This window comes from Toxotes jaculatrix, chromosome 21, assembly GCF_017976425.1.
Source record: "Toxotes jaculatrix isolate fToxJac2 chromosome 21, fToxJac2.pri, whole genome shotgun sequence".
NCBI lineage: Eukaryota > Metazoa > Chordata > Actinopteri > Toxotidae > Toxotes > Toxotes jaculatrix.
The window spans coordinates 12,498,739-12,519,091 of NC_054414.1; the positions used below are offsets into that span (position 1 = coordinate 12,498,739).

The 20,353-nt window shown below is 39.6% G+C and overlaps 2 protein-coding genes across 3 annotated transcripts in view; both read right to left on the minus strand.

The window, feature by feature from the left end:
• Positions 1-105: 105 nt before the first annotated feature.
• Positions 106-7,454, minus strand: LOC121175522 (dnaJ homolog subfamily C member 7-like). Of its 2 annotated transcripts, XM_041029305.1 has the most exons (15): positions 7,361-7,454; positions 5,580-5,654; positions 5,364-5,452; positions 5,036-5,160; positions 4,774-4,887; positions 4,528-4,602; positions 3,995-4,113; positions 3,739-3,892; positions 3,457-3,621; positions 3,130-3,221; positions 2,959-3,032; positions 2,706-2,852; positions 2,439-2,594; positions 1,564-1,638; positions 106-1,462 (listed from the first exon to the last, which is right to left on the minus strand). In XM_041029305.1, exons 1-15 carry the CDS (start codon positions 7,429-7,431, stop codon positions 1,425-1,427), a joined length of 1,569 nt encoding a protein of 522 aa, XP_040885239.1. In that variant the 5' UTR covers positions 7,432-7,454; the 3' UTR covers positions 106-1,424. The 2 variants fall into 2 exon arrangements, with proteins under 2 accessions (XP_040885239.1, XP_040885240.1); XM_041029306.1 differs by lacking the exon at positions 5,580-5,654.
• A 996-nt stretch (positions 7,455-8,450) lies between these two features.
• Positions 8,451-20,353, minus strand: part of LOC121201531 (zinc finger protein 385B-like) — a 54,918-nt gene continuing 43,015 nt past the window's right edge. The window contains exons 3-9 of the mRNA XM_041067408.1: positions 19,433-19,587; positions 17,654-17,761; positions 13,814-13,997; positions 10,855-11,220; positions 10,521-10,723; positions 10,239-10,337; positions 8,451-9,866 (exon numbers count right to left, since the gene is read on the minus strand). Coding sequence (XP_040923342.1) covers positions 9,636-9,866; positions 10,239-10,337; positions 10,521-10,723; positions 10,855-11,220; positions 13,814-13,997; positions 17,654-17,761; positions 19,433-19,587 — 1,346 coding nt within the window. The 3' untranslated portion in view covers positions 8,451-9,635. The remainder of the gene's footprint in view (positions 9,867-10,238; positions 10,338-10,520; positions 10,724-10,854; positions 11,221-13,813; positions 13,998-17,653; positions 17,762-19,432; positions 19,588-20,353) is intronic.

Below are 20,353 nucleotides of genomic sequence, written 5' to 3' on the forward strand. Positions count from 1 at the left end.
TTTCCATGTAAAGTTTTTTAAGTACTAGCACTGAAATGCAGTGAAGCAAAAAGTCTCATCTTCCTCTAACTTATTCCATAAATAAATTTAGAGTTAAGTCCAACATTACAGTAAAAGACGAGCCTTTATTTACGTAATAAGAAAAGCATGTCGTTAATACTGTGACAAGTTTTTAAAAATGATACACATATCAGTGACAAAACAGTTAACAACGGAAGCTTCCAGCCTACTTTCAGTGCCCCTTTAAACAAGTGGAACAAGTAGGGGAAGGGCTGTACTGACTGAACGTGCATGACAAGTATAGGTAGATGACAGCTAGGAGTAAGTGTTGATGACATGAAAGGAAATTTCTTTTACGTTTTACAGGATGAAGAATTTACTTGCAAAATTCTATTTACTGGCCAGACATGAAAGAGGTTTTCCTATAAAAGCGTGACTGTTGTCGTTTGCAAATAGGAAGTGGCTTCTTCTTCAGCTTTCAATGTAAGTTTTGCTGATCTACTCATTCTGGTAAGGCACCACTTGAATTTGAATGGGAGAGCAGGACAGATGTGTGATTGGTGCTTTCAATAGAAGAAAATTTGTAGGTGTGTGTGTATGCTGATTTTGGCCTGTTTCGTAAAACACAATTTGTACAATCTGAGAGCAAAGATGATGATGTGTAAAACATTTACAAATGAGTCTCTTTAAAAAAAAAGGGGGGAAGACAATGGCAATCTGCTGCATACAGTTTAGAATACACAGTAATAAATATAAACAGACAAAGGGAAGACCTAAAGAAGAAAAATGGTATGGACACAAAAGACTTTACATTCGAGTCAAACATACAATGCAGTATGGAGGAGAAGGAAAAAAAACCCCAGCAAGTTGATTCTATATTTGGCAAGTAAGCCAATAAAACCTGGAAACACCCTTGCAAGAGACCAGTGTTGTCCTTAACAGGCTGTCCTGAGGTCAGTTTTGAACTTCTACAGTACATTGACTCTTGCTCAATAGAGACCTGCTGTCCCTGGAGAACCTTAAAAAAAAAAAAAAAAAGAAACAACCATGATGCGCTTATATTTCCAAAGCATTCCTTACTACTGATCATCTTCAGGTGGTTTTACAAGATTAAATTCCATTTATCATTATTTGAATTTTGGCAACAGTGACATGCTCGGAATCAGCTGATCCAAACCTCTTTCAAAAGGTTTCTTATGGACTTCTTTTCCTTCACTGTTAATAACTAAAGCCTCTGAATTACCCTTCCCAATGTTTGTTTGCATCAATGTGAGGAGTAAATTTAGGTGTGAATGCAATAATCAAAAATCTTTTGAAAAAGAACGGCTGGGAGATTTTGCAAGACACTCAGGAGTATGAGTATCACAAGGTGGCTGTCAATTTTGTCCTCTGTAGGGCCGCGTTTTCCCACAAACTCCTTTGCTTTAGCCAAATTGGAAAAAGAAATTTCCAGGTCCAGAGTCTGGGAGAAAAGATTTAAAATAAAGTTAGTTATGAGGATGCACGGACTCAAACCATGGTTCATTAAATTTAAAGATGTGTAAACAGGAAAGAAATACTCACCTTGACTGGAATCGAAACTAAATCCTCCACCGTGGCCACCAAAGAAAGCCCTGAAGATATTGTTTGCATCAAAATCTACAGAGAAAGAAAGGCAAATACTGTGGGATTAGCTGGCGATGAAGGCCTTCTGGAAGAACAAAATGACTGAACACAGAATGAAGTTGAATCGAGCTGTTTGACATATACTTCACACATTTTACAACCTTTAAAAATACAAGTGTCATCAATACAGTGTGTATGCGAGTACACAACACAGAAACAGAAACTCTTTGACTTTTAAGTAGTTTTTAAGTAGGGGAGACTGGTCCTAAAGATTCACATTTCATTTTAATGTTTGGAATGTACAACTAAAGTTTACTAATTTTTTTTATCATTTGTGTTTAAACTCTGCTCACTTTCACTAATCACAACCAATGTCATGCAGTGACTTTGATATAACTCTCAATCACAGAAACAAAAAAGGGACAACTGAGTACATGAACCCAATAAAAACTTTTTGAACCTGTGGCACCCCCTAGAGGGAGAAGATCTTTGGATCTTGTAGGGACTGTGGGGACATGTGCGTCATGTAAGGTTACGACAGCCTGACTTGTCATGGTAGGAAAAGCACAGGTGTTACTAACAACATTAACAGCAGCTCTGTGTCCCAGTAAGCCATGCCACCGTGACAGTGAGCCAACATGCACAATCCCAGAACCAAAACACTGAAATGTTAATCCTTAAGAGGTTTCTGGATAAAAAAAAAAAAAAAAAAAAATATGACCAAGCTGGTCCTTTAGTTCCTACCATGACCTCCTGCTCTCTTCCATCCCACTAATGACCTGCAGGTTGAATGTAAATCCTGCCATAGAACAGAGACAACTAAGAGTATCTACCTCCACCATCAAAGCAGCCGTCATCATCCAGGTCGTGTCCGTTGTCATAGCGGATCTTCTTCTTTGGGTCAGAGAGCACGGTGAAGGCCTCGCCCACCTCCTTGAATTTCTTTTCCTCCTCCTTCTGAACCTCTGGAGTCGCTGCACTGTGGCGGTCTGCAAGATAATGATATACCAGAGACCTTAAGATATATAACCAAAAAAAATAATCAAAGCCAGTACTCTGCATGTGTTAAAAAAAAAGAAAAAAAACAACAACTGGGCAACCTGGGTGGTGCATGAGGGCTCGTTTGCGATAGGCTTTTTTGATCTCGTCCTCGGTGGCGTTCTTGCCGACCCCGAGCACCTTGTAGTAATCTTTCCTCTTGCTCCTCTTCAGCTGCAGCTGTGCCGTCTTCAGCAGATGTTTGTGATCTACAGTAATAAAATGAAAATCAAGCCATGTGAGTGTGTGTAAATATGGCCAGCTAGTGAATCAGTTTACAAAAGTAAATACGATACAGCCAAGACAGGAGCTTACCTGAGGTTTTTTCTGTCTGGTAAACTTTTTCGTAGTCCCGCACAGCCTCTTCATACTGCTCTGTGTCCATGTAACTACGGGGTCACACAAAGTCACTCAAAAACTGCACAATGCTGCACAACAAAACACACAAATAAAGGTAACTGTACTCATGTTGACTGTGCAGCATACCACTGAGCTCTCCTTAAGTAGGCCTTGATGTAAGTGTCATCTAGTTTGATTGCACTGGTGCAGTCTTCAATGGCTTGATTAAGTTTCTTCAGCTGTTGATGAGGAAGAGTTAAAGACAGTGAAATGATTGAGCAAGGCTATTTTAAAGCAAATAACCAGACAGTATTATTGATCAAGTGTCATCAGTCTGACTGCCTTCCATATAATTGCTAGTTTCACAGACTCCTATTGCCTCAGTTACTTTCCTTGCTCTTTAAGACGTGAGGATACTGTGCAAGCCTGTGTTAGATCATAATACGTGACTTGAGCTGAAATGTTGCCTTTTACCTTTGCTCCTGCCGTGGCTCTGTTGCAGTAGAGTTTGGCATTGGTCTTGATATTGTTGGGGTCTATCGCCAGGGCCTCAGTATACAGCTGGTAGGCAGCTTCATAGTTGCTGTTCTTGAAAGCCTGGTTGCCCTCCTCCTTCTTGGCTTTTAAGGCTTTAGCATTCTGATTTAGGAAGAGAACAGGTCCTTGTCTTACTTTTAAACCTTTAATTATGACAGCAATTGAAATTTGAACCAAATAAAGTGTGTGAGCAAAAATGACACAAAAACACAAACTGACTCTGCAGGCTAGCCGGGCCTTTTCGTGGTCAGGTGCCATGCGCAGGGCCTGGACAAAGAACTGTACAGCTTTATCGATGCAGTCCTCATAGTAAAGACACAGACCTCGAACGTACAATGCGTCTGCATTGGTAGAATCCATTCGCAGGATATCACTGTAAAAGAAAGTTTTGTTTAAAGACCTGCTGTGAACAAAAGAATCATACACCATGACCTGAACACCAGCTCCCCCATAATAAAAGCTCAACTGTTCCTACCTTGCTACAGACTGAGCCTCTGGATAGCGTCCCAGCAGAGCCAGACACTCAGCCTTAAGGATTTTGAAGCGGTGGCAGGCAGTAGCCAAAGCTAAGGCCCGGTCCATACAGTACACCACCTGGGTCATGACAAGAGCCAAATATTGACTATATCTGTTACACTCCATTGCTACATTCAGACATGAGAGAAATGCAAATGTTGGAGCTCTATAGAAGCTACATACTTTTCATATGAAAATGTCACCTTTCCAGTCAAACAAGCTGTTCAAACTGTCTAAACAGAAGATTACCGTAAATAGCCTGTCAACTACTAAAGGCAATCTTCGACTAACAGTCATAGGATTTCTTCAACTAATCAGATAGTGACTGAAAAATGTGTAAAACGGGTCAGATCTTTATAACAAACCAAAGAGCTTAAATTTTTCATTTCATGTGCCATAAAAAAAACTTTTCTAGTCAGACAAAACTTAAATTAACTGAAATGAGGAAGTACCTTTTGTGAATTTGGGGGAAAAAGAATGGATCTAAAGTACCTTTCTGAAATCCCGCTTTTCAAAGCCAAAATCTGCCATTCGCTCATACTCCAGAAGAGTCGCGGCGTTCTTGTTCTAAAATAAAAACCACAGTCAATTATAAGCACTGTCTGTACAATGTGACAAGAAGAGTTTGAGGACGCAGTCATGCAAATTAAGCTCTATGACTCTGACTGGTATATATATGTCCAATGTTTGTTTTCTATTGTGATTAAATAAATTGAGAAAGGTTCAGATGATCCCCACCTCCTGCTGAGCCTCTCTGTTGCTGGGCTCCAGCTCCAGAACCTTCTGAAAGCAGCGACTGGCTGCCATGGCATTTCCCAGAGACAGGTGGCACTTACCCTCGCGTAGATGCCCCTGTGTGACAGAAAGGGTACACCTCCAATGGGTAAAAAAACCATACATATCCAACTCTATTCCGAAATTGCAGTCGGGGTCTGAAGACAAGTGTGCAAAGCTTAGAATGAAGATGACTCTCTTGATTTGAGGGTCTTTACGGACTGACCTTCATGAAACAGTCATCCAGCCGCACAGCCTGCTGGGAATCCTCAAGGGCCTCTCGAAAGCGACACAGCATCATGAGTGTGGCTGCTCTGTTGCCATAATAACTTGCATTTTTGGGGCAAGTATCTTAAGATGAAAGAAAAATCCACGTTACAGAGGCGAATTGAGATGTGGGTAGAAAATACAGAGAATCAGAGAAACATATCTAGGCACAGACACCAAAAGTAGAGATATCCTAAATATCCTGTAAATATGCAAATCGTCATGTCTGTGTACAAACCCGCAAAAATAAAATTCCCATGATTAGGAATATTGTGTGGTAATCTCACCGATGGCCTTAGTATAATAGTTGAAAGCCTCAGAGTAATCTTTCTTGCTGTAGAGTGCATTTCCTTGTTCTTTGAAGCCTTCAGCCTGACTGGAAAGAGGAGAAACAGAAACCAGTGTCAAGGTGGAGCAGGAACAAAGATGAAACAAACTGATGGGCTATCAAACAAAGACAAACTATTCTGCAAGAAACCAGTCAATTTGTCATTTCAATCTACCTGGGAAATTCTTGAAGATGGGGCAGAGTGAGAGTATGTCTGAAAGGACTCGACTGTGGTGTGGTACACCTGGAACTGGGACAGCAGAACAGGGTACACGCAGTCCTGATAGCTCCAGTACTAAACATAGCAGTGAAATTCACCTGCTGCAGTCCTGTCACACATGCCAAGTGCTAAAGGGTAAATTGACGCTGATGCACATAAGGAAAAAGCTACTGCTGTGCTGCTCTCTGTGGACTGATAGAAAACAGGCTCTGTTGCAGCATGTGCCATAGTGTCAAAGACCATAACTGATGCAAAAGCCAAACAAACTCATCAAAACAATGATATCAGCACACAACATTGGCGATAAGGTGAGCGCAGCTGATAGAATTAACCCAAATATGTAAATGGCCTGTTCCAGTGATATAGAGATTAGCTTTGTAAAAACTTTACAAGCAACACTGAACATTGTTAACCAATATTCAATATTACCACATGAAAGACTGCAACATCTACAGCTCCAACACTTTATTGAAAAATGCATTCACAACTCCTAGAAATGAATCAGGAAACCACATTCAGAACCTGTCAGGACACATTGCATCAGGGCAAATAAGCTCAATCATAATGCAAAGGCACTTCCAAAGAGTTTTTTTAGAAGTCTTTTCAGAGTTTAGAACAGCTCAATTTGAAGATAATCCTTTAAATACAGGATGCAGATTCACCATTTCAGATTTATGCAAGAGTCCATTAATGTAGTCAGACTTAAGGACCTTGAATGCCCCTGATGATTTAGATAGTGGTGATTTAAAACCTAGACTGTATTCAAACCTCGTAACAACCCCCTCATTCTGGTTCCTTGGATTATTTCAGAACCTAACAACTGAACAAAGTACCTGCTGCGAAAGTTAAACATGTATTTAAGTCTATCTTTCACATATGGCATGTTCTAAGTGCGGTAGGGTCTAAAATTAATTGGTATGGTTTGTAGACATTGACATTGACAATTGAAATGAGAAATGCAAAGTGCCCTGTCAGCGATGACCTGCCTACCGAGATGATTCATAACATTAGCAAGCTAAAACCCGCCGGATGCTCCACGTTATTTTGATCAATTTAATACTTCTGTGTCTTTACCAGACACCTTCTTTTAAAATAGCTGAGATTGTTTTAGATGCTTGAGGCAGTTTGGAAAGTTGTAAAATCGCTGTAACTTTATCTGAAAGTGTTCTGAAAGTGAGTTCCGAGGCTAGCTTAGGGCCGGCTACTTGGCTGTCTGGTATGGAAATTTCTCGAAAGAGGAAAAGCAGTGGCTGCTAAGAACACAGCAATAAACGGCACTGATGCGTTAACTCCAGTGTTTAAATCTAAGAATGTGAACGTACAAAAAAGGTTAATTAAACAGTAGTTACCTCAGTGAGTTTCAAAATACAAGAGTTATTGGATGTCTCTAACCGAGCATGTGTCGGGATTCACCGGTTCACTTGTCTTGAGAAGCGCTATATAGCAACTGTTCCGTCAGTTATATTTTCGAGTCCCACAGGTTGCTGTATAATTTCAACCATCGAAACTACGATACCACCAGCGCCTGCCACAAAATCAGTACAACAAAGATTTAGCTAGGCTGAAACACGCTGCTGCCGTTATACCCCCGGCAAGCTAGCCTTGTTAGCTTGTCTACGGGCTAAGCGAGCTGTTGTTTCCGAGCCTTGTCAGCGAGCGAAAGTTTGAATTCAGCCGGGTTATTTTCGCGTTATACACGAAGCACAATTAAACACGCCGGACAAATTTATGTTTACCGTTCCAGGTCCTCCTGATTGTGGATTTGAGGCTCTGTTTCCAGCGGCACGTCTATGTCAACAGCTGCCATTTCTTCTGGAAAGGACGAACAAGAACGGACGTCATTTCCGGAAGCAGATTTCTTATATATATTTATATATTTATTTAATTTTGAGGTCATGAGAAAGTAGGCCACTGCCAAAAAACATCGTAAATATAAAATAAATAAAATTATATTAAAATTAGTAACTAAAATTTTAAAACTAACTTAGATTAGCTTTTTCAAAACAATGTTTAAAAAATTAATTCAAATAATAATATTAATAATGATAATAATAATGATGATAACAATAATAACAACCAGCTTTAAACATCACCTGATATTCTGTTGCTCTGTCCTGAAAGCATTAACCTAACTTTAAACAATCCCAAAAACGTCCATTTGTATTTATTCTGATCTATCAGGTGATCTATGCCAAAGTATCAGGTCTCTATCCAGGAAACTAAACATGATTTTAAGCAGGGTTAGTGCAGCAATAATAATGAGATTTAGATGATGAATTTTTGTTTTCTTATATTACCATTGTTATGAATAGCATGATAACTAATATCATTCATAATTTGTTGTTTGTTTAACTGATACAAATGCTTACCTCTTCCTGGCTCTCTAACCTCCGCCCTTGGGTTATCATGTCTTGCTCTTCTTTGTAAAATACCACTAGAGGGCTCTAGAGTATAAGAAAGAGTTTGGTATACTTCTGTGTGAGGGACACATCAGCAATGACTTTGTGTCATTTTTTTCCCTGACTCAAGCAGCATGTTGTTTTGACTCTGGCTAAAGGATTGACAAGTCATTTTCCTTGTGTTTCTGTGGGTGTTTGTACCTCTGTACTTTTATCATACAAGTGATGTAAGTTATTACTGTGCCTGGATCAAAGACCATTAAAGATTCTTGTCTGCAACAAATGAATAAATGACATATGGTAAACTCACTATAAAACTACAATGAGTGATGCATCCATGCATCCATATGAAGAAAAACAACCACATCTGTGTAAAAAAAAACAGTACTATTTATAAGTCCATAGAATAGAATACAGTATTGACATTTTTAGCACATAATAATTTACATTATTGCAATTGATGCACAGTTACACTAGTCATTAATTTTACTTAAAAAACACATATTGCTTAGGATGATTCAGCAGTCAGGTGGAGAGATTTCTAAAATGAAGGAACACAATTTTTTAAAATACAACTCTATTAAAAAAACATGTTTAATAATGTCACAGACACAATTAATAATGTGGTTCTTTTTTTCTTTCTTTTTTTTTTTTTTTATAATTTTGGACAACAGCACACATCAGCCTGTCTCTTCATATTGCACAAACCATATCAAGCTGTTGCTTTAGCTTATTTATCAAACCATCACCTGAAGAGCTTGTTAACATGGCTCATGTTGAAGAAATCCAAGTTTCAAACTTTATAACTTTAAATTAAACCATCTCATTGTATGTATTACAAGTGTTCTGTTTCCATATAGCAGGTATACTTGGCATCATCATCATCATGGTGGTGGTTGATTGTCACTTCATAACACAGAGAGCAACTGAGAAAAACATCAATGTATGTAATTATCTAAAATAAATTCTTAAGAAAAGGCCTCCGCAATAGCTGTGAAGACATACATTTGTCTAGATGTAAGCCAAAGTTATGGCTCTTCTTTGTCTTTTCATAGGTGGAGAAGCTTACATGGAAGTAGCCAGTTTCATGGGAGATCAACACAATCTGGATTTTCTTCATTTTATATTTGATTATTAAAACGAAAGCAGGGATGAAGTTCTGTACTTGTTCTCCCAGAGTACAACTAGAAAGCTCTAAAATTAAAGAATTTTGGCAACAAACACTTAGTAACATTTACACACCCTTGTGTATTTGTCTATTATAGTATTATTAACAAAACTAAAAGATGCTTGTCATTATGGCTTCCAGAGGGGTCCTGACCCCGGGGAACATGCACTCAACAGTTTGTTGAGAGGAACAGCTGAGTGATGGTCCTTCCATTTATAATGGAGGCAAGACACTGATCAGTCAGCACTGATATCTCAATCCGCACCAGGGGACTGTGCATACTGTTCTCATGACTTGAACCTGCCAAACTTGATGTGCTGATATGCTGCCCTCGCTGTCACTGCATAGTGTCCTTTTGTCACTCAGGGGGTCCCCTGCCTTGTCCAGCTTTGGCTAGGTTATGTCCACACTACTGTAAGTCCTCCAGACTAATTTGGCTCATTGCTAGTAAGGAGAGAAGATAATGGGAGCATGCGTGGCCCTCAAAGGTCCTGGGGCAGGCCTGAAGAGTGTGGGGCTGATCAGGGGACCCTGGATGATGGCTGTAGGACCTGGCGGTAGCCGTAGTGCCAATGGTCCAGGTGCCATGGTGCACAAGGCAGCCGGATTGAGGGGGTTGGTTAGGAAACCTGCTGGCAGGGCCTTGGACAGCTGCTTCTGCAGGGCCAGTTTAGTCTGACACACAAGAGAAAAGACTTAATTAAATTCTACAAAAGTCATCAGTCATCTTTTGAAAAGTTGAGGGTAACAGATTATTAGAGATAAACTTTGCTCTGTAGCAACTTCAGTTAAAGCATCTTGAGTTAAAACAAGGCACTTATTTCAAAATAGCACATCGAGGAACTTGGTAATTATTTGCACCAACCACTCGACAACTATCAGACTTGCAAATATGCTGACAGGTGCCAGGCAGAGCTTACCATTTGCATCTGCTGAGTATGTGTATGTGCCGTTTGTATGTGTTCTTTAATGACCATGTACAATGTGGACAAAAATAAAAGCAGTCAAATGTGTGTGTATGTGTGCGCGTGTGTGACAAATTCTTACCGCTAAGACAGCACTGGGCTGTAGTTTATTATAGGGGGTGAACTTTGCCTTGACAGGCTTCCCAGCCAAACGCTCTTTGTGTCTCCTGCTGTTCATGTGCTAAAAGGAGATAGGGGTATACAGAGCAGAGGTTCAGCCAGGACAGCTCTGACTAACAAACTATAGAGCCAACATATGGTTTACCTTGGAGAATACAAAGGTTAGCCTTTCTGTCTTTTTAGTCTGAGTTTTTTTTTGTAGTAAAATTAGTCGCATGCATTGTATTTGGATAAACCCAGACACCTGCTTCAGCTGTGTCTCCGAGTTGACGGACACCTGGCACAGTTCACAGTGAAAGGGCTGGCTGGACACACCAACTACCGCTCTGGTCTTGCTGCCCATTCGTTGCTTAATTCTGCTGGCGGGTCTGGGAGATGATGCCATCTTGACTTTGCGCTGTGACTGGCTGCTGTTCTGACCATCCAACATCTGTTTGTGCTTAGAGCCTAATCCAGCCAATCAGAGAGGAGGGAGAAATGTCAGAATGATAATCTGCTATAGATTAAAAAAACACTGTTGTGACATTTCCACATGCTAAGCTGTTAACTAAAATGATATAGCATTGTATAATACATACCACTACAATGGGCCTCCAACTGGGAGCTGGAATTGACAGTCACTTTGCACGTAGGACAATGGAGATGTTGTTTTTTGTTGCTCTTGGCCTCCTTAGGCTCGTCCACCTTCACCACCTCCTCCTCACCTCCCTGAGGGTCAGAGAGTGGGGCTGAACTGGTGGCCGGGCCACTCCCCTCCACAGGTGGACTCTCTGAGGCTACATCAGAAAGCTGAGAGCCAGGGGAGACTTGCGGGGACAGCTGAGGAGCGCGGAGCGAGGAGGAGGAATCCGTGGATGAAGGCTGTGAAGAAGGAGTGGCTGCCAGTGAACTCCCCTGGGTGTTTTCAGTTTGCTGCGGTGCAGGGTGAGAACAGGTGCTTGGGCCTGAGGACAGAGATGAACACAGAGGTTGCACTATGACCCCATTTGTACAAACTAACAAATCTCTTAATGCAAGGTATATTATTTTGGGGATAACTACTTGTGTTCTCAGAAGGCATTTAAAGAAAAAAAACAACCATTAGTCATTCGGATCTTCAGACCAAACAACCATTTTAAGCAATAGTTTTGACATTTTGGGAAATAACATGATTAGAAGATTAATATCACACTCACTGTCGATCATTCTTCTTTCTTCTGCATTCTGTTGCATGTATACATGTTGATCTAAATGACAAACTGCCACATACAACTGCCTTTACAGGTAGAAATAAAGCTGAGTTGAAATGAACTGAAACTTCAAGAATCCACTGGGTGTGCTATATACAACACGAGCAAGAGAAAAATCACTCAAGAGAGTGAATCGGCAGTAAACACAATTTTATAATATCATTACAATACATGAGTTATACAAGGTATAAATCTAGTTTCTTGACTAATGCAAGAGGAGAAATGTGACCTCTTTTTCTTCTGTTTGTTTGGTGTGACCCACCTGTCATTTTTTCTTTGTTCTGTTTCTTTCATATAACCTTCTTATTATATTTTTCCTCATCCTCATGTACTTGTTTTTCTTTTCAGCTCTTTCATCTCTTAAATTTTCATGTTTTTTCCTTCTTTTTTTCTGCTATCTCAATCATTCTTCCTCTGTCTCTCTGTCGTTTGTTCGCTCCCTCTGCTGAAGCTCCCTCTGCCACCATCAATCAACAACCATGGCAACTGCTGAATGTAACAAGCTTATCATTATGTGGTTAGAGGGAAATTGATAGGTGCTGGAAGAAAATGGGAGGGGGGGGGGGGGGGGGTCAATAATGAAAAGGAAGGGTAGACAGAATATAGAAAAGGAACATGGTGAAATGTTTTAGTCAGAATGAGAAGCAGAGTGACAAATGAAAAAGAGGAAAAGAGATCACCATCGTCAAAGTCTTACAGCAGCTCTTGTAGAGAATTTGTGGATTTGAACATGGACAACAGGAAGATACACATGTTGGGTTTTATAGGCTGATACCACTGTTTTTGACATAGTTACAACTACAAAACTAGAAAATGTGGACAAGGTCAATGAGGATATATCCTAGAACACCTTTGCTTTTGAGTATAGTTTTGCTGTGCACTTTGACAAAAGGGTCAGTTAAAGTGCAATATAAATTGGGTGGGGTTCAAACTTGAAGAGACCTTTTATGGTGACTTTTTCACAGCTTTACTTTCAACACATATTAAATAAATAATCAGACAATGTCATGAACATTAAGGACAGCTGTGTTATGTTGCCTTTGAGTTGGTAAGATTAGTTAAATTCTGTAAGCAAATCTTTGTTGTAAAAGATAAAGACCAACTCATATCTTAACCAGTTACATCTGTGATTCATTATTAAGCTATTATTAAACTATATAGTGCCTGTTGCTGGCACATCTTCACATTCCTAAACCCTCAGAGCTCAGAGGAGAGGGTTGGGTCGTATAATGTTTGCACTTAGTCCCTGTCAGTTGTGGGGCACACCACAGCGAGGCTGAAATGCCAAGGATGATGCCAGGATGCATCAGGTGGCAGATTCTGGAAAGTCTGGGTCCCCTTTCCCCTGACAGTGACGCTCAGTGTCCTTATTTATTTTTGTCTCAACATCAATTTGCATTAAATTTCTTAATAGAACTGAAGAAGTGAGCCTTGGTAGATCTCTAACAAAATCCTCTAATTCTGTGAACAATTAATAAATAATAGTGGGAGTGTTTGGGACTGAATATGAGGCTTGCCAAAGTGCACACGTCTTCAAGTTGATTGTGATACATAAAGGGAACACAGTTTTATAAATCTGATCATTTTTTTGCAGCATGGCATTTTCTATCATTTGTGTATATGTAAACTTTCGGTATGGATTGTACACTGTATTATAAATGAGGGCCTTGGCCATGAGATGCCTCATCTGTCTGGAGTGAACTTTGTTGCACTTTTCATTTTGTCAGCCAAATCAACTTGCAAAGCTATTTTCAGACTTGGCTTACCTTTCGAGCTGAAACTATTAGTCGGTTAATTGAAGAAAAGAAAATTAATTGGAATAAATTTTGCTTTCACCTCTTCTCTCTTTTAATCTCCTGCTGTTTGATTTTGATATGAAAACATGTAGGCACACATGACTTCTGCCCCCTTTCCCATAATTTTCTACACCCTCTGACAGGTCCATTAGCAAAGTGACAACATATTTCATAACAGGAACAAGAAACTGCAAGTGGGAGTTCTGTGTGAGCTGCTGTTGATTTACAAGCAAAATCAAAATCAAAGAAAGCAAGCCCACTACATCATGCATCCGATTTCAGACTTCAGACTTCTCTCTTTAAGAGCTTTAAGGCTGCTCATCTTGCAGAATGTCTTAGCTTGATGGGACTAATTACCTATCTGACAGAGCCAATGATAGCAGGACAGGTAATAGCTGGTAATTAGCAAGCTGAGTGACAGCAACCAAGCCTTAGTGCTTATGTCTCTCCAATTACCACTAATTACTCAGAGGATAGATGGAGGGTGCTTTTAAAAAAAGAAAGATTTATACCTTTTTTGTCTTTCAAAAGTGAGTCTGTTGGCACCATTCCTCCTCCCATCACTCCCCTATCTCGGTCTCTGTCTTTTCCCGCTGTGGATGGACTGTGTCCATTCTTCTGCCGGTTCCTCTGGGTCTCCAAGGCTTTTAGCTTGCGAGCATGCTTGTGACCTTTGTAGTGTGCCTCTGCCTGGGTCTGCCCATCACATACGCACACACATACACACACACAAATATGTGCATGCACGCAGAACAAGCAGAGGAGAAAGTCAATGTACAGTATACGCACTGAATCACTGATTAAATTAAAGTGATTAAAAGGACAGCATGAAATCATTAAACTGTAATCTTTCCATCTGTTCCATCTCTCTGGCTTCGCATGCTTCCATGGAGTAGGGGAAAAATTATGCGATTGAGCGTTTGACTCGGAGGAAGAGTCACATCACCATTTCGATCATCATCATCGTCATGGCTGTGCACAAATGAGCATCAGTTGGACTCATGGCATCTCATGACCATCCTCTGAGCTCACTGGCTCATCTTCCCACTGATTCGTTCTGACACAAAATGGCCCGTGTCCGTTATGCTGCGACACAAAATGACCTCTGTGCCTTCCTCAGTGAGAGAAAACACATTTGTGGCAGCGTGACAACAGATGCATGCAGATTTGGGATCCCAAAATGGCTCTGAATGGCTGTAGATAAAGCAAGACGTGCTCTACAGAGGAAGATCAGCTTCCAGCAAATAGAAGTGCACCAACTGTGAAACAAAACAGCTGAAGCAAAACAAATTTTTCTGGTAATCCATACACACATTAATATTTCCATAAAACAAATAACATCCATACATTTTGTATGCACCACATAGATTTAGGAAACAAAGAGCCCAGTAAATAATTCTGATTGTTTTGTTTCTCATTTTCTTTTGATTTATATTTTTCATGTTTAATATTCTATAACATTTTTTTTATGGCAACTGAGCCATCTCCATAACAACTGAGAAAACTCCATCTGCTGATGAAGACCATTAGAGGCAGATGAAAGCCCAGGACATAGCTGGTGACTAAAACTTGAGTAATAATAATAATAATAATAATAATAATAATAATAATAATAATAATTATTATTATTATTATTATTATTATTGTTATTATTATTATTGTTGTTGTTATTATTATTATTATTATTACTTTTTGGTCAAATTTCCTAAAATTGTACAATCTATGCTTTCCACTATATAGACAACCAACGGGGACAAACACTCCTGCTCTGAGAAAAAAATGTAACATTTTAAATAGAACTGTTTGTGGTTTAATACTGAATAAAATTAAATAAAAAGACATAGATAAGCCTTACTCACAGCAGACATTTTGAACTGTAGGAATAGTAGGAAAAGCACAGGTCTTGAGCAAACTATTCACAACATTAAGTGTACAGAACAAGCAGAATTCATAAAGGACATAAGGCTGGTGATATACTATATTTTTGTTATTGTCAACAAATCCCATGAAAAGGCCAAAACCAGGTTTGCTGTAGACCTTCATTAATGTCCAAAAACGAAACTAACTAAAATACATACACTGTTTCCCCAGGTGACACGTTCTTTCATTACAATGAGCAAGGGCAATGCAAATTAAATTAAATAAATCTCACATACACTGTGCTGGTGCTGTATTTACTCACTAGAGTGCAAAATGTGTATTAAACCGCCAATGAAAATAGATCCTAACAAAAGGTCTGTTTTAAGCTAAAAATGACAGAGACCAGCTGTTTTATGAAGTTATTTAGCCCTTTTAAAAACAGTATTTGTGACACATTTTTAAACATTTACATCTTCAGTAAGCATGATTGGGCCTCAAATCGAGTGTGACAGACACGGTAGAGAGGTTGGATGGACTGACACACTGTTGGTTTTGTTCTTTTTGTGAGAGTTGTTAAAAATCAGAAAAATAAAAAAATATAACCAGCCTTATTCTTTAAGAGCACATGTTTCTGACACAAATGCACTCCCTAAATCAACAAAGAGTCCGAGGTTGGAACAGCGTAACAAGACTTCAAGTGGCTGGCTTGACACGAGGCTGCTAGATAATTTGTAACTGCTCAAATTATCCATTCCAGTTTCCAGGCACACACTACTGCACAGCCTCCCTGCTAATGCACATTCAAACTCGTAGTGTGTAGAGGTGATCTTTTAGTGACTGTGTGCATAGAGTGGAGGGGCTACAAGTCTCCCCATCAACACTTTGCATAAAGCTTGGCCTGCTACACAAACAGAAAGGGCACCACCGTGGGTCCAAGTGTGTGGTGGGGAATACAGGTCTGAGCAAAGGGTGCACGACCCCTTTGGCTACGTTGAATGTCAGTGCACACTAACCATTCAGCGTGATATTCAACTGAGTCAGAGAGATGAAGCTGCTCTCATCTGCATACTACCAAACTATCTGGCATGCCAGTGTAGTATGAGTTTACTATGTTCCACCATAGTAACTTAAATAAAAGTGAAATAAGTATCCCAGGACAGCAAAGCAAAGATCCTCAGTTAAAGGCACCTGAAGGAGACTGTCAGGACTGTTTGGCCTCCGCTGACCTTGATTCAAGTAGCTTTATGCATTCCTCACACCACTGACGTCCAGACTCTTCATACACAGTGAGCAACAACTGTCCTCCACAAAAGGGCAGCAAAGTTAGCATATCATGTTCGATCCTTCGGGGTTCAAACTTTCATGCGTTTTCAGTGAGTTTACAGCTTTAAAGGAATAATTTGGAATTTTTTTTTTCTATTCTTTTTTTTTTTACATACAATCTTTCATATAGTAGTAAATAAGTTTGAGTTATCAAACCGAAACCTATGTACTACTATAAATGTGTAGTATATTTACAGTTTTGTCTTTATACTGAACAAACAGCTTCAGCTTTACGTTGAGGTCAAATTCACAGCCTCATCCGATGCAAATAGACTTCAAACATTCTGAACTATTCCTTTAATCATTTTTCTTTGGGGGGTGCAAATTCCAGCCGCTCAGTGCTGCCCCCTGTTGGGACCTGGTACCTGCCTGCAACCTGGCATCCACCTCCTGGGTCAACCAGCACTCTCAGCTCAGCTGCAGGTAACGCAGAGGGGAGGAGGAGAGAGCCTGTTAGCTAAAAAACAGACTCCTGGCAGCATCGCTGTATGTCCAAAGGTAATGAGCAGAAAAAGAGAAAGAGACAGATGAGGAAGTAAGCGTAGTATAATGGTCCTGTGCCGGTGTCCCGCTTCCTTCATGTTTCACTTTTCACACAAAGAAGAGTCATTGTCATTCTGCCAGGTTCCTCCTGACAATATAAATGCAAATATGTATAAATGAACTCCATAGGAATGTTAGCCAAATGAATATGAAGAGAGGTGTGATAAGGAGGAAAAAAATAACCCACAGAATTAGCTGACTGGTTTCCTTTTAAGAACCTAGCGGTCGATTTTTTTTTTTTTTTTTTTAAATGGAGGCGGCAGAAATATACTGACTGGACTGATAAGAAGAATAGCCTGCTCCAAGATTGTTTTTTTAGACCAATGGGATGTAAGAATATTAAATGTGGTGCAAATATGTGTATGCCTGACTGCAGAAAAAAATCAGAAGATGACCTTAAGATGACAGTTTGGAACAGCGTGTGTTCAGCATGCAACAAGAGGGTCATAATGATTTAGATTTAATAAGTGAGACTGTTTGATTTAACATTTCTTTCCTTTTATCATATACAAATGCTTCACAGGCTCATTTAACTATAATGACTATATTCTGCTGAAAACAGACAGGTGTGGTCAAAGGTGGGTTTCCACCTCCCACCAAAAGCACTGAATGAGTGTTTGACTAACAGTGGAGTTGAAGCGCAGGTGACAGATGTTACAGGAGATGATGGGTTTCTTCTTGGGTGGGGCCACGCCAAAGGTGTGGTTGATCACTGCCTTCTGCACTGGGTCCATCTACGAGGCGAAACACACACAGACACACATGCACACGCACAGAGGAACTTATTAGTTCTTCTTCTTATTTTCTCTGGGTGAACTTCAGGTATAATAAGCATTAAGTTTGTGATATGTGTTGGTTTCACTGAGTAGTGAAAATAGAACAATTTCAGACAAGTCCCCAGTTCAAGGCTTTGGGACCTTGCTGCACATCATCCCTCTCAACTACTAGAGGTATATTACTGTTTTACTAAAGTTCTAATTTTCTGTAATTTCTCCAAATACCAGAAAAAAATGTAGGTGTTTTTAACATTCTCCTCTTCACAAATTTTATGCCACAATATTTACCCATTGTATTTAATACATTGTACAATTAAGTTCTAAAAGAAAAAACAGTTTAAGATATTAACAACTATTTCTTATACCATCAATAAAGGAACTTACAGAACTTAAAGTACAAATAATAAAACTGGTACATTTCTTTTAACATTGATATTTAAAGCAAATTGCTTCCTGTAATGGCTCAATCACTGCATCTTTTAGAATATGTTTTAATCTAGTGTGCAGACCAGAATTGACTTATTAATTGGATGAAAGTGCATTTCAATTTTGTTGTCATGTTGTGTTCCTAGTGGAGCAGCATAGACTTTTATCTATTTTTTGAATCATTCGATGTCAGTTGATGACTTGGCCCTGAATGAGCACAGACATAAAAAATAATTATCCAGACTACGACCAACATCTCTCAGGTCAGTGATGAACAATTTGTCAGTGCTGATTTGTGTAATTTGTGTGATTGAATAAGATAAGAAAATTTCATCCTGTGATTGAATGGATTATTGCGCAGTGAGATATAAAACATGGATTTCTTTGGTGAAGGGAGATTAGTTAGACTTTAACATCCAGTCAGCTGTGCATATTTTTCAAAGTGAAAGATGAGGAAACACACTTTTTAAATAACCTTTTTTGGATAAATTCAGTTCATATTTTTAATTCCTACAGTGCAGCGGTGTTAGTAGATGTTTAGCTTTAGGTGCCAGACAGGGATCTTTTCCCAGCCTAAATAAAAATCTGTCGCTTCACCATTTAGTGCCAGACCACACATAAAGTGTATGTGTGTGAGAGAAGTGTTATATTTGGTACGTCTTTATCATGTGTTTGATGAATGATCAGATCTAAGTAATTTTTAGAACCTGCCAGTGCAGTTCCTAAATAATTTGGCTAACGTTGTTTATATAAGACATGCTTGATAGTTTAACAGTTGTGCTTCACAGCTTTCCTTTAACTGATTTTTTAAACAAATAAAACTAAACAGGGCCTAAATATTTAGAGCACCCCTATGAATAATACTTAAATTAATTTTGTCTTGTAAATTGCTGCCTTATCATTTTGCTCAAGCTGACAGCCGCTGGTATTACAGACATCACAAGAGAATGATTTGCTACTTCCTTTTTTCAATTCAAAATACACAATACAGCTCAGCTTTTTAGCTTCTCATTGACTTTCTAAAATATGAGCCAGTCTGCAGCAAACTGTGGATAATGTCTGTTTCTAACACACATATGACGACTTTAAGTTTAGTTACAGTTTGCTGTGACCAAAAACTACATTTGTCAGTCTTACATTGGGTTTGAACATAAATATTTTCAGGTTCTGGTTCATTTTAGCCCCTGTGATGTGGTAGCTCACCGTGTTGAAATTGGGAAAGAGGCTGAGTGGTGAGGAGCCATTAACCCTCAGTGGCAGAAAGTGCTCCAGCTGGGCGTGAGTCTGCGGCTGCAGGGGTCGACCCGGCAGAGGCAGGGATCCCAGGAGCGGCTGGACTTGACTCTGGGACAGTGCACCTACAGCAGGGATGATCGTGTTTACATAAGCACATCACTGTCACAGCTGTTTTCTCAAACTCTTCTGTCATGCCAGATAGATTTGTGGAGAGACGGAAACCAAAGTTGCACATCCTTATACACAAGGGTAAAGACCGACTTTAGCACATGGCATATGAGATCAAGACCTATTCCCACCGAGAGTGATTCACTCAGCAAAGCTTTAATGACTTCAGTAATAGCAGGGGATAAATGATGAGAGCCTTTGTGTGGCCTTTTCCTGCTTTACAAGTCCATAGTTTATCTTGACAAATGCCTCTGGCCTTTAAACACAGCACTAGTGTGTGTAATTGTGTGGTTTAGTTCTTCCTCAGATCCTGCAAATGGGTCACTCAAGCTAGGAAATTTGACTGAGGTTTAAGGTGATTGACAGCTGTTTTCTTCAGACTGTACTTGTTACTCACCAATTTCCAGTCTTTTTGCATACATTACTTTACCTCTGAAGCCTTTATTTTGATGACTCCCACTGCAATTTCCCCATCGCCTTTTGCTTTGAAAGCTCCTTCCACATGGCCTCTCATCTGCTCACACTTAATTCTGGTTGCCCTAAATGCTTTCAGACTGCTCATGCTTTAAAGAGCACCATGGCACTGACCTTTGTCTGGACCCGGAGAAAAAAATTAGTGTGCATTCACATTCAAATTCACACTGTTTTACATAAGCATGGTGATTACAGAATGTTTGCAATGCCTTTATGCTGAAAGTCCTTAGGTTGTTAAGTTTAAAA